The 14,839-nt window shown below is 36.1% G+C and overlaps 1 protein-coding gene across 1 annotated transcript; it reads right to left on the reverse strand.

Annotated features, from left to right (window-relative positions):
• Window positions 1–5,216: 5,216 nt before the first annotated feature.
• Window positions 5,217–8,212, reverse strand: LOC18432550 (RNA polymerase II elongation factor). Its single transcript, XM_006842652.3, has 4 exons — window positions 7,352–8,212; window positions 6,723–6,819; window positions 6,571–6,640; window positions 5,217–6,435 (listed from the first exon to the last, which is right to left on the reverse strand). The coding sequence occupies exon 1, from the start codon at window positions 8,080–8,082 to the stop codon at window positions 7,399–7,401; it is 684 nt and encodes a 227-aa protein (XP_006842715.1). The 5' UTR covers window positions 8,083–8,212; the 3' UTR covers window positions 5,217–6,435; window positions 6,571–6,640; window positions 6,723–6,819; window positions 7,352–7,398.
• Between the last annotated feature and the right edge of the window lie 6,627 nt (window positions 8,213–14,839).

The raw sequence follows: 14,839 nt of genomic DNA on the forward strand, positions 1-14,839 counted from the left end.
AAAGGTAGTTTGTCTTTCATATGAAGCCACTGCTTGTTTACCACTGATAGAGGGACCAACACCAATGCCCAATCTAGAAGGATTTTATGTCAAGTTGGAACTTGGGAAAACAAAATTTAGGGGGTGAATAACATCTATCAAACCTTCATATCAGTTTGGAATGCCAAATCAGGAGAACTTCGAAGGAACGATGAGGATGTTATGATGGGCATCAAATAAAGAAGAAAGTTCTCACCATTTTGCTGCACAAGGCATTTCCACCAAAAAATTTGAGGCCTCGGGTTAAAAAGATTAAGATTAAGGGCGAATATCCTTCTAAGAAATAGTGGTAGAGGTATTTGCAAGAATATCAGCAGTATATGGTAGACAACTTAGAGAGTAGATCATCAAGATTTAGAGCATCCTCATCTCAAGCCTGCAGGGGAATAGAACACTGTAGACCATTTATTTAAGGAATAAGTTAGTTGGAAAAGGAGAAATACACCATTTTCGCATCACAAAAGGTTGAGAGATATGGAGTTCCTTAAGTGGGTCTGCCCTTACAACAAAAGATACAAAATTGTGCAGGTTTGTAGCAGTGCAGACTGGTTCATTACATCCATGTGCTGTATAAGAATGGCTGACACCATTGCATAATACATGGAGTTGCTGGAAAAGTTACATCAAGTTTATTATCAACCAACAAGGAAGGATGAGAGAGTACGGGAAATCATTTCTGATGCTATATTCTAGAAAAGTTGCACTAAATTTATTTCAACCAATAAGTAAAGAGAATATGGGAAGTCACTTCTGATGCTATATTCTAGAAAAGTTACATTCAATTTATTATCAACCAATATATATATATATATTTTTTTTTTTTTTTTTTTTGAAGAGCGTTAACTATTATCAACCAATAACTAAGGATGAGAGAATATGGAAAATCACTTTTGATGTTATCTAGGAAATCACTTATGATGCGATATTCTTGGAGACATCAGCATATGTATCACGATAGAACCAGAAAGGAGTAGACCATGAGATCTCTAAAAGTCTGCAAGCCTGCCACAAAGTCAGGCTTTCACATGGGGTGCTAGGCTTTGGGAAGATACAAAGGCCATGAAAATGCTTCCGTGAAAATACTGTCACGTGAAAAAAAACTCTCTCATGATGTGGGAGGTTTTTCACATTAAACGTGCCCTAAGAAGTCATAGATCATTTTATCCCTACACTCTGGTTTTTTTGCCAACAGACTGCGGGAGCCTTTTGTCAGGCAGGAATCCATTAGAAAGCCCCAAAATCAACAATGGTTGGGAAAGGTTGGGAATGTGCTGTGGGAACAAATAGTTGCTGCTATATTATTGTGGCAAATCCGGAGAGAACGTATTCAGCCACAGAAAAATAAAACAGGTTGCTCTTCCTGCACATCGTGGTTCAAACTCTAAACTTTGGCATCGAAGAGATATCCATCCCAACATAGTTTGGCTAGTTTACCTTCATCTCATTTGGATATTTTTCCTGTTTTGTTGCATTTTGTGATGTATGGCATTTTGGCTAGACACATTTTTCATTTTCTTCGAGTTTGAATAAATGCTTTCTCCTTTTGACACTGTGACATTTGGGGAGGTTGCTCAACCCCTTCTCATTCGGGAGCTCCTTATTTTCTTACTATTATGGATGACTTCTCTAGATGCACATGGATATACTTAATAAAATTCAAACTTGAAACATATCCTTTCATGAAGAACTTTCTTCCCATGCTAAAAACTCAATTCCATTGTCATGTCAAACATGTTAGAACAGATAATGGCACTGAATTCTTTTCTAATTTCACACAATATTTTTCACGAGCAAGGCATATTACATTAACAAACATGTGTCAACACCCCACAGCAGAATAGTATAGCAGAACGCACGCACCATCACCTTTTGGAGGTAGCTTGTGCCTTGTGTTTCCAAGCTAATTTATTAATTGCTTTTTGGGGAGAATGTGTTCTTTTTGAAAAACACATGTTCTTTTTGAAAAACACATGTTCTTTTGAAAAACATGTTCTTTCTGAAAAACTCTGCATGAAATGCTCCTTCGATGCAAACCCAAATATGACCACCTTGGCGTTTTTTTATGTCTGTGTTATGCCCATAACAATGACATTTAAAGATACAAGTTCGAACCTAGAGAAAAATGTTGTATTTTTTTTGGTTATCCACTTGGACAAAAAGACTACTGGGTGTATGATCTTAGTTCCAAGAAAATTTTCACTAGCAGGGACATAATCTTTCATGAAAATATTTTCCCTTTTCTAACCACTTTGCCCTCTGAAACCACCACTCCCTCCTCGCATTTTTCCCTAAAGCCCAATATGATGGAGCTGTTGATGACTTCGTTCTACCTAAATATTGACTATCTCCATCAACAGAACCCACACTCCCTACACACTCCAATCCATCTCCCTCTGATGTTTCACAACCAATCGATAATTACCTACCTCCTCATCATAATCATTTGAGAGCCTGCCGCCTTCCATATGACACCCCCAAAGGATATATCTAAATGACCATGTTTGTTGTTCAGCCCGTGACAGCATCCCACTTTCTTGTCTCACGCTTCCAAACAGTTTTCTTCAAGGCTTGCTACTTCAGGTAAACCCTACCCTATTGCCCCCTACCTTGCCGATGTTTATTCTGCTCCTCATCAAGAATTTTTTCCTGTTATCTTTTCTCATAATGAGCCTTGTAGTTTTAGACAGGTCATCGTGCATTCTCATTGGAGAACTACTATGACTGCAGAACTTCAGGCTCTTGAAGAGAACCAAACCAGGACCCTACAACCCTTACCACCTGGTAAGTATCCCATTGACTGCAAATGGGTGTATAAGATTAAGTTTCGTGCTGATGGATCCATAGAGAGATACAAGGCGTGTTTAGTTGCCAAAGGTTATATATAAACCGCAAGACTCGATTGCTATGAGACTTTTGCACCTGTCGCCATGCTAGTTACCGTGTGGTGTTTACTTGCTTTTGCCTCTGCAAGGAACTAGCTTTTACACAAATTGGATGTAAACAATGTTTACATGAGGAAATCTATAGTACTCCTCCACCTGGTTATACATGAAAGGGGGAGAATCTCATTGTCGTATATGTCCTCAAGCAGGCCTCTCATCAATGGTTTGACAAGTTCCCTACTTCTCTCAAGGCAGCCGGTTTCAAGTATTATTTTGGTATCGAGGTTGCTCGCTCAGCTAAAGGTATCTTCCTTAGCCAACGGAAATATATCTTGGACATTTTGAAAGAAACTGGTTGTTTTGGATCCAAACCAATCCGATTTCCATGGAGCAAAATCTTTGGTTAAAGGTTGATGATGGGTGTTGACGACCCTGGTTCTTACAGGTGTCTTGTAGGAAGAGTATTTGACAATTATGCACCTTGATACTACTTATTCATTACATGTGCTCAGTCAATTCATATAGACACTTTGCAAGTCACACGGGTTCTACGCTATTTGAAGGTCTATTCAAGGCATGGCATTCTACTTCCATTTGCAAGTGCTTAAAGCTCACAGCCTACTCTATTGGGCAAGTTGTCTCATGACTCGTCTTTCTACTGCTTGATATATTGCTTTTTTAGGTGCAAGTCCAATCTCTTGGAGCACCAAGAAGCAAACCATTGTGGTGGTGCGTTCTTTGGCTAAGGTAGGGTATCTAGCTATGGTCATCTCTTCTTGCGAATTGACATGGCTTAAGCTTCTTCTTGCTGATCTTGAGGTTTCTCACTCTTGGCCCATGCACCATCATCATAACCAAGCTGCTCTCTACATTGCGGCTAACCAGTCTTCCATTAACACCAAGCACGTAGAATTGGACTGTCACCTTTTTCAGGAAAACATACAATCTGGCCTCATCTCTGCTTCATATGTCATCATGAATACAACTAGCAGATATCTCAACTAAGCCCTTTGCGTGCACGTAGTTTCACTTGTTGTCCAAGCTGGGGTGTTACGTGTCTTCATGCACCAACTTGAGGGAGAGTATTAGAAACTTGGTTCCTATCTTGACGATTATTTAATTCATGTTTTGAATTCACACACCCACAACAACTTTGACTTGATTCAAAATTCAAGACCCATTCAAGATGGGATTTTGTTACTATTATAACTATTTATTGTTAGGCTAATCTCATCCATTCAATCGTGGGTTTGAGAGTTATCTGTTACTATGACGTTTTGTCTATAATGAAAATTGCACTTTCACATTTTATCATATTCAGAGGATATTGGGAATAAAAGCCAAGGTGAAGTGATAAAGCTAAAATCAGCAAAGATGAGAGCGTTTGTCAGTGGATACCCCAACAACGCAAAGGAATGCTAAAACTTGGAATTTACCGGCGTAGGACGAATTTTAAGAGTCTCGTCAAATGAGGTGGATATCAGAGAGCTAAAATAAAAGGTATGAAAATACTGCCTATTTCCCCAAGATCGTGGTGGAAAGGCACTCTTTGAATATGAGATGTTCTTTAAGAAATCAAAGACTCTTTGAAAATAGGTATGAAAATACTGCCTATTTCCCCAAGATCATGGTGGAAAGGCACTCTTTGAATATGAGATGTTCTTTAAGATTTCAAAGACTCTTAAAGAAATCAGGAACACGCGCACGCAGGGAAGAAAATTTTGAGGCTGACTTGCAAAATAGGGAGGGGGTTGTGCTTCCAAAACATTTTTGGTTGTTCATGGAAGACACGCAAAAGAGGAGCGGCGGTATATGTGGGCTGGATCAGCCCAATATAGTAATGAAAGAGAAGCAAGTTAGCACCAAAATCAATGCTTTGTTTGCTGGCTGTTATTCCCAATTGTAGTTCGAAATTTGCCTGCATTCCTGATGAGAGATATTGAAAACTGAAACTGAAATTTTATTATGTCCATAGCTGACCCTCAAGATATATTGGACAGAAAGTGTACATGGCATGAGTTTGAAAGATTTCACCGATAAAGTGATCAAGAGTAGATGGCGTCCGAAAAAAATCAATCAAGATTATGAACATTGATGTTTCACTAAATATTCCACTAAAAATCAATCAAGATTTAATCATCGCTCAACTCAATTCAGCCAAATAGTTTGCAAAATTAGGAAATCCCCAAATACCAGGGATCCCACCAAAATTGTATATATGATTGGTTAAATGTGAGGTAGATATACAACTACAAATCGAGAGCTAAAAATAAAAAAACATAAATCCACTACAGATTCCACTAAAAATCAATCAAGATTAATCATTGCTCAACTCAATTCAGCCAAATAGTTTGCAGAATTAGGAAATCCCCAAATACCATGGTCCCATGAAGTAGATATACAACTACAAATCGAGTGCGAGAAATAAAAAAAACATAAAAAGCACACCACCACAATACACAATTTACGTGGTTCACCCCATAGGGCTACATCCACGGCCTTGATAACTAGCAATCCACTATCTCAAGGAAGATACAATTTTGGGTTACAAGAGTCTAAACATCGGTATAAAACCTTCACTGATTTTCCCATACTCTCCCAACCAAGCAACACCGTCGATAAATATTTTTTATACCACTATCAGAAAGAGCACCTTGAGAGTCTAAACATCGATATAAAACCTTCATTGATTTTCCCATACTCTCCCAACCAAGCAACACCGTCTATCAATATTTTTATTCCGTTATCAGAAAGAGCACATTGAGAATCTTAACTAACCCAAAAATCCCATGGGAATACCGGCTTCTCTCTCTCTCTTGCAGACCCATCTCCATCTTGGACATTCAAAAGGATGAGTCTTCCTTAGCCCTCACCAATTCTTGTTCACCAAAGAAACCCCTTTTTTCTTTTTCCATAATACCCTCAATTTTTGTTAATGAAATATAGGTGCGGTGATTTTGACTATCACCAAAAACTGTATGTGAGTGAGTGAGAGAGAGAGAGAGAGAGAGTGTATATTGAGGTTTTAAAAAGTATTTATACAGCCAATAGACGGAGCTTGTATACTGAGGGGAACCAAATTAGTTACAGTGAGAAAGACCAAATGAGAGAGAGAGAGAGAGAGAGAGAGAAACAGTATCTTGAGGTTCTTAAAAAGTCTTGATACGGCCAATAGACACAGCTTGTTTACTGAGGGGGGGGGACCAAATTAGTTACAGTGTGTACAAGGGGTACACAAGCTGTCCTGTAAGGAGAGAGAGAGAGAGAGAGAGAGAGCTCTTGCATTCTACAAATGCACAGTATTTCTACCTCTCCCATCAAAGCTTCCATTTCTGGCTTTTCCTCGAGTTATTAAAGCTTAAGCACCCCCCACTAATGGAGAGAGAGAGGGAGGTATGTAGAGCTCTTGCATTCTACAGATGCCTCTTGCAGTCCACAGATGCCTTTTGCATTCCACAAATGTGTTAGGCTGGCATCAAGAAAACCCACGTAGAATATCCTGTCTCCCAAATCACTGAAAAAGAAAAGGAGTCATAAAACTTACAATTATAATTTTCCAATGTGTCTGTCAGGAAATCTGGCAAAAAGAGAGACTGAAAATGTGAGAAAACGAACCAAAACTCAGCTGAGAAAAAGTAGCAAAAATTACCAATGAAATTAATTTCCATGGATGTCTGGAATAGACCCATAGCAGTGAACATGTATCCATTTAAATTGAACTGCAAACCCAGAATAATATCAACATTTGAAAATCAATTCAAGATATGCAAAAAGAAAAGAATAGAAGGAAAAAGAGCACACCATAAAACAAGCGCACGTTTATGTGAAATGGTGATTGTCCCATCCAGTATACAATTGTTCTAAGCTCTTCAGTTCTGATTAGAAATATGTAATAAACCTGCATTTACAACACTTCAATGGTTCAGTAGTCTCAGGTAATTTTTGCACATTTACTATAAGCTAGCTAGCTTACCCAATTGAAAGGTATAATTCACAGCAAATAACCCAGTCAATGGATTTACATTTCCTCTTGGAGTAAAATGTAATAAAATTATAGGAAATACGATCAACGGTTTTAAACTCTACAGAATTCCGAAAAGTTAAAGAAATCTTTGAAACCCCAAATTTTACATTCTCACTCAATTCACCCTTTCAATAAAATGGAAAGAAAATGCTAAAAGGAGAAAACGGATCAAATTAAATAAAAATTGGAAGAAAAAAAATTCAAATAGAGATGGAGTGAGTAGTACAATGCTAATCAATGGTTTTATATTCTGAAATACTGGAAAAAAAAATTAAATAAATATTTGAACCAGAAGATTTACCATTTCTATACACTTCAACTGGTCATATTTTTAAATCAAAGAAGAAATAGAGGAGGGTCAATTTAAATTGAATAAACAACAGATTCACAGTCTCGGTGCTCTTACCTTGATGTCTCTGATTGATGACCATAATTAAACAAAGAAACCCTAAATCAACCACACACTATAAACTTACAGGCAGGGAAAATCAACCCTGTGACAATCAAAAGAAGAATGGTGACCAGATTCTGAGAACACCATCTAATAGGATTAAGCTTAACCTCTACACTTGAACTCTTGAATCTCTTGCTACTATGAGGTTCCTTTGACAAATCAAAACTAGCCCCCTTCATTCTAAGCTCTTGAATGCACCTAACAAGAGCCCTACTGTCACTTCTTTCTCTCTGCAACTGCTTCAAAACCTTTGAATACCTAAATAGCTTGTACTGAACAGAGCATATTGTAACTAGAGAGGCAATCAAGGATAAACAGGAAGGAACCCACCATTTTTTACAGGAAGAATTCTCCAAATGGATGGAAGAAGTGAAGAGAAGGGTAAAGAAGAAGCCATGAAAAGCAAAAAAGAAAAGGCACAGTTGAAAGACTTCACGCCTTGTGGTATCAATTCTGGTTTCTTTAATAGCGATTCTATGTGCAAAGAGATCTTCTTCTCTCTGCCATAGCTTGAGAAGAAGCAAATGTCCTGGACTTTCAGAGATCTCATGGAGTGGGTGTTGAGTTGAGGAAGCAGTTGCAGAGAGATGGGGTTTTTGATGTTCTTCATCAACTGGGATCTCAACTATGTGAGATTCTAAGGGACTAATTTTGATAGGGTTTTTGCTGTTTTCTTCTTCCATTACAGATCAAAGATAGCTTACAAATTTTAGCAGAACAAGAAATCACCCAAACAAAATCAGATCACCCAAAATTTGCAATAAAAAATTAACCAAAAGAAACTGCAGGCAAAAGTTTAACTAGATATCAAGAGTAATAGCCCAAACAAATGAATGAGTGAATTGAAACGGAAAAGTTGATTGATAGTGCAGAGCTTCGTAGATGTAAACAATTGCGCAGAGAATTATGGCAAGAGAGGAAGGTTTGGTTTAAATTTAAACGATAGAATGCCATATAACCGTTGGGCTAACGGCTACTTTTCTATTGAAAACGTTACGGGAAAGAGCCCAGTTGTTTAAGAAAATGACGATTTCATCCAGGCATGAATTATGACGAAATTGAGAAGGGCCTCGTCTGAAGAAATTTGTTTTTTTAAAAAACGTTTATTCTAGTATCCGGTTTCTATGCGGCCAAGCCGCATATGTATAAATGCGGGCCTATTAATAAATCTATTTTTGAAATGGATTTTTAGATTTAATTTTTAAAGACATGTAATATCTAACATGGAGATTATGAATATGAAAAAATATGTAAATTTTAAAAACTAAAAATAATAATTTTAATAAGAAAATATTGGGACTGTTAGTTTCCATTATTTTTAAATGGAACCACTACTTGCATCCATCTTTAAAATGGATGCTTTACACTTTTTGAACCGCATATGTAGTCATGCGGTCCGGCTTGCATGAAACAATTTTCTTTTTTTTTAACCGGCAAATATAATTTTTTTTTTTTTTTTTTGCTTATGTCATATGGATTCCATTCATTCTTAACAGTATTTGAAATTGGTCATCATAATCGGCCGATTTAGATTGGGAATCAATAGGAACCAACTCAGTTTCCAACCTGGAATTAGGCTGGTTACATGCCAATCCTATGAGAACCGGGTGATCTGAGTCACTCGTTTCCATGATTTATATTTTTATTTTATTTTTTTCATTTTTTTTTATTCATTGATTCTCACCCCTGAATCCCAATATCAATTGGCGATTCATTGATCTTCCAAGTTGACCAATTCTTCGAGCCGTTGCAGATTTTAAAGCACCTATTTGTATTATTCTTCTTCGAGCCGTTGCAGATTTTAAAGCACCTATTTGTATTATTCTTAAGTGAAGAATTAAAGTATAAAATGAGACTGTTTATATTTTTTATACAAAAAGGTGACGCTTTCTTTGAGCCATCACATGTAAAATCAAATATATGTAAAATCAAATAGCTAAGAGTATGTCATTAATTGTGCACAATGCTTAATAAAAAAAATTCTCAAATTTTGTGACTCATTGTTAGTGTCCACATTTAAAATCTAATAGTTAAAAATCACTAGGCCCTTCTTGTATAAAAAAAATAAAGGCAAATATTTATATAGAGCCGAGGCTCTAAACAATCAAATTAGAGCTTCCCTCAAAAATTTCACTAGAAGATGTTGTTTTGATGCTCAAATATCTTCAAATTAATCATCTCAACATCAAATACCTGGATATGAGAAAAAAATAGATTTCAATTTTTAAAAATAGTATATTTTGTAATGCATTTTTGGACCATCAATTTTCAAGATTTTCAATATTTCATAAATCTATCGATCTGCACTATTTTTTAAGCTTTAAAAGTTATAAATAAATATGAAAATATATTTATTATTATCACAAAGATTTACAACATTAGAACCACATTTATCGACACTATTTGAAGGTATGCTCTAATTTGATTGTTTAGAACCTAAACTCTATACAAACCGCACCAAAAAATAAATGGCATCTATACATGGACCTGGTTTCCATGAGGCCAAGCTCGCATATGTGGAAATACGGGCCTCTTAATAAACCTATTTTTGAGATGTATTTTAAGACTTAATATTTAAAAACATGTAATATCTAACATGGAGATCACGAATATGAACAAATAAATAAATTTTAAATACTAAAAATAATAATTCTACTAAGGAAATATTTAGACCGTTAGTTTCCATTGTTTTTAGATAGAACACCTAATTGCATCATCTTTAAGATGGATGCTTTATACTTTTTGGAACGTATATGTAGAAATGCGGTCCAGCCCGCATAAAACAATTTTCCAATATATATTCCTATATATTGTTCCCTTCTTTCCTTCTATGCACGCATTCTCTCTAGAATTATTTTGCAACTATAAAGGACAAGTGAGCAAAAAAGAAAAAATTACTAAGCAATCAAATTACTTAAAAATAAATAAATCAACGAAGCAGTTAAATCAAGATAAATCTACGTTCGAGTTCCCTACTACGATATATATATATATATATATATATAGGAAAAGTTTATATAAGGTTGCAACCTTAAAATGTAGAACTACGGATGCACCTCAAAAATCCATTGGAAAATGTTGTTTTAATATTGAAAAACCTTCTAATTGATCATTTCAACATCGATATGAATGACTCTGAAAAAATAAAAAAAAGGATTTTGAGTCCTAGAAATGATGCACCTTACAACACATTATCTAGACAATCCATTTTCAAGATTTTCATATATTTATAGATCTACTTGATTTTAATTATTTTTGAAGTTTAAAATTTATAATTATATATGAAAATAGATTTTGAGATAATCTTAAGAATATTTTACATCAAAATTATATGTTATGATAAAATTTGAAGGTGCACCTTAAATGAATTGTTTAAAGTTGCAACCTTATGGAAACCACACCCAATAAATAAAAAAATAAATAAATAAATAAATATATATATATATATATATATATATATATATATATATATATATATATATATATATATATATATATGTTATATTAGCTTCTTTTATTTTTTTTCCTTTCCAAAATACCCTCATTTTATGCCGAAGTCCTGAAAAATTCCTTTCATGGGTCTGTCTCATCAATTTGGACCTTGAAGGTCGCAATTGCTTTGACTTTGGACCTCAAAGGTTTAGGCCCGAAGCAAGTAGATATACTCTAGACCTTCACTTTGGATATTAGAAGGTCTTAAGTGCTTTTAAACTATGGACCTTTACTTTGGATCTTAGCAGGTCCTAAGTGCATTCACTTTCGAACTTGAAAGTTTCAAGGTCCAAAGCCATTGGTATGGACCTTTATTTCAAACCATGAAGGTTTAAAAGTAGAGCATTTCTCCCTTCAAGGTCGAAAAGTGAGTGGACTTTCTAACATTGTGTTGCGCGCGGAAGCTCTAAACCTGATTGGTTGATTTATAAAGTACAAAAAATAAAACATGAAATATATATACTGCAAGAATATGGAGATTTATGTGGTTCACCTCAGATGAGCCATACACAGACATGACAAACTGAAATACACTCTCCCGACCGACATCACATCGTTTTTCATTATCTTTATTTTTAGAGACCATTACCGACAACACCATATAGAGATGCGAGAGTAACGAGAAACTGACTTTCTCTTTACTAAACAAGAAAACCACCCAAAATTTTTGTGGGAACCATTCTCTATAATAAACATCTCCATGTGTTTGATGGTGAGAGATGAGAGACTGTAAGAAAAAGGAGCGACAGACCCACGGACCCATCTTAAGCGTGGGTCCGTGAGTTTCAATGAAAGAGAGAGAAGAAAAGAGAGAGAAGGACGGGAGATCGTTAGGGAGTATTTGAAGAGAAGAGACGGGTGATTTGATGAGAGAGACATAGGAATCCACCCAAGGTTTAAAAAGGGGGGAATGGGGTGCACTTTTCACCCACCCCCCTTTTTTAACCTGTCTTTTGTTTTTCGAGAGAGAGTGAGTGAGAGGGCCTTCCCCTTTAGAGTGAAAAGTGATCTTCAAAGAGCTCATATTTGGGAACTATGGCTAGTTCTTCTAACCCCCAAGGTAATTCTTGCTTTCTTCTTTTCAATGCTTTTTGATGTCTGAGCACCGTGTATGCACTTCATCGAGCACTGCTAAAAAAAAATTTTGCGTGCTCCTCAAATGTGCTCTTTCAAGCATTTTGAATGTCACTGATATTCTTGTGAACACCATGACCATCTTGAAGCATATTCTCATGTAACTTTCTCACATTCTCATATGCTTTTGTAATACATTTAGCATCCCAAACATCTCTGTACGATTTTGTCGCACCCCTTGTATTTCAAGTGCATTTTTGCATCGTAATTTGGCATTTTTCAGCATCTCCACTTAATAGTTATGGATCTTAAAATTCCTTTGAGCACTTTTAAGCATAGGTGTGCATTTCATGCATTTTCTGATGTACTTGAGCATAGTTAAGCATAGTTATGTATCATAATGCATCTTTTGAGCATGATCATGCATTTCTAAGCATTTTCATGCATAGTTATGCATCTTTGAGCACTCTTGGGTACTTTTTTGATAGAAAAGGGAGCTCTTCAGGGTCACTTTTCGCGATGGGCATTTGACCCACGGACTTATGATTTTTTAGAATTTCCCTCGTGTTTTGGACTAGCCAAACACCTTCTTTGTCAAACCTCTACATATAGGGGAAATGTTGTCGAAATTCTGCAAAATTCCTGATGCTTTTCTCTTCTTCTTTCATTTGAAAACCCCTTATCATATTGAATTGTTGACTTGCTCAATGCTCACCTCTTTTTTTATGCTTCTTTTGCAGTCACATCCCCTCGTAGAATGACCACTCGGAGCTCAAGTAGGGCTTTAATCCTTCGGAATAAAAAGAATCGAACTCCGAAGGATGCAATTATCATCCCTCTAGCAATTCAAAGAGAAGTAGAGAGAATTATTGCCCCTACAATGCAAGGGGAACCAAGGGAAGGTCTGATCCCTATCATTGCCTCTAACTCTGGGCAAGTTATCCATCCCTTTGATTGGCGTACCCACGGAGGACTTGTTATGGCATATGTGAGATTACCTTTCCCTGATCAAGTCAAGAGACTTAATGGTCATAGTTCTGATATCCGCACTATGGAGGTAGGACGTGATCTTCTCAGAGCTACCTATCAACTTTTTGGTCATGCCTCATTCTCTAAGCTAGCCATGTTCCCATTCTTTGTGAAGAAGTTGATGACAAACCTCACAGACTTCAATGTTTCGTACTCTAGTCTATTTGAAAAGAAGATGGAAACAATAGTTCACTAAGCCAGGGAGGTATTGGAGATAGAAGACCTGGTCTCTATTGAAAAGAATCCATCTATTGCTCCATTACTTAAACTCCTTTCCAGACCCTTATCTATGTTGGATCTTGCGGAGGCGATTCTAAAAGATCTTAGAACCGATCTGCTCTTGCGATAGTATGTTCATTCGGATTTTCAGCGTTCTCCTTCAAAAAGGCCTTAGATCACAAGACAAATTGCATGTCTTGAAAATGAGAGTGATATGGCCACTCTCAAACATCATATCCAAGAGACAGAATTCTTGTTGGTCTTGGCTTGTAAGGAAATGGAGGACCCACAGTCATCCCAGCTTGATTATGGGGAGTATTCTCCTTTAGTCAGAAAGATCGGCCATCCCAGGGGAGCAATTTTAAAAGACAAGATAGAGAAGGTACAGTGAGACTACTTCCGACTTAGGAGGCCCATGCCTCTCTCTCTAAAGGAAATTATCTTTCTCATATGGTGACCCAAATAGGGCACATAAATTCTGTACTCTTTCATCTTATATATATAAGATTAGGAACCTACCTAAATAAAAAACTTCTTATAAATGTTACATATATCTCAAAACCAAGAGATATATCCGAAAGTCCTCATTTTTTTTTTATCTCTATTTCTTTTATGAAACTTATCAATATCAATCTTAATCACATATAATATAAAATTTCTTTATGTAAGTGATTTTGGATATCACCAATCCAACACATTGAAGATCCGATGTAAATGGACTTTGGACCTTGACAGGCCAAATTTGAGAATTTTATTGTCATATAGGACTTTTAAGGTCTCAACGTGGGAATTTTAGATACATATAGTAAATGACCAAACTCTTGGCTCAAGAAGGGCAAAAGATAGACTCAAAAGGGTATGATTGGCAATAATGAAAAAATATATAGAGACGTAGCCTTCACTAAAGGTATAACCCTTAATAGAGGAGAATAGCAAACCAGAATTTGTGTACTGACCCCAATAGTTGATAAAAGACTTTGAAGATGATGATTGTTCCCACCATCTATGTATATATTAAACAACAATGCGTAATCAGACCTAACCGAGAACTCACCATTCATATTTGGTCCCAAATTACCTTATCCTTACTAATAAATACAATTCACAGACTGATGACTAACTCCATCTGTCAACCTATTATATCTACAAATTATTTTCCAATGCATACCCCAGCCCCTACCCATTGCCACCTCCTGCATCTTAACCCTTTGATCTTTATCAAAGAAATCAGACAATTGTATCCTTAAAGGCCTATCCCCTACATGCCAAAATATTGTTCTCTCTCCATAATCAACCACCATTTGCATATGGGTGCGGTTTGTATAGAGTCTGGGCTCTAAACAATCAAATTAGACCCTACCTTCAAATAGTATCGAGAAATGTGGTTTCATTACTGGAAATCTTTGTGATAGCCTTAAAATATATCTTTATATTTATTTATAAAATTTAAAGCTTTAAAAATAGTGACGATCGATAGATTGATGAAAATCTTGAAAATTGACGGTCCAAAATTGCATTACAAAATACACTATTTCCAAAACTTGAAATCCATTTTTTTCTCATGTCCATGCATCTTGATCTCGAGATGATCAATTTGAAATATTTGAGAATCAAAACAACCTCTTC

This window comes from Amborella trichopoda, chromosome 13 (genome assembly GCF_054954075.1).
Source record: "Amborella trichopoda isolate Santa Cruz 75 chromosome 13, AtrichopodaSantaCruz75HAP2 v2.0, whole genome shotgun sequence".
In the NCBI taxonomy this organism is placed as follows: domain Eukaryota; kingdom Viridiplantae; phylum Streptophyta; class Magnoliopsida; order Amborellales; family Amborellaceae; genus Amborella; species Amborella trichopoda.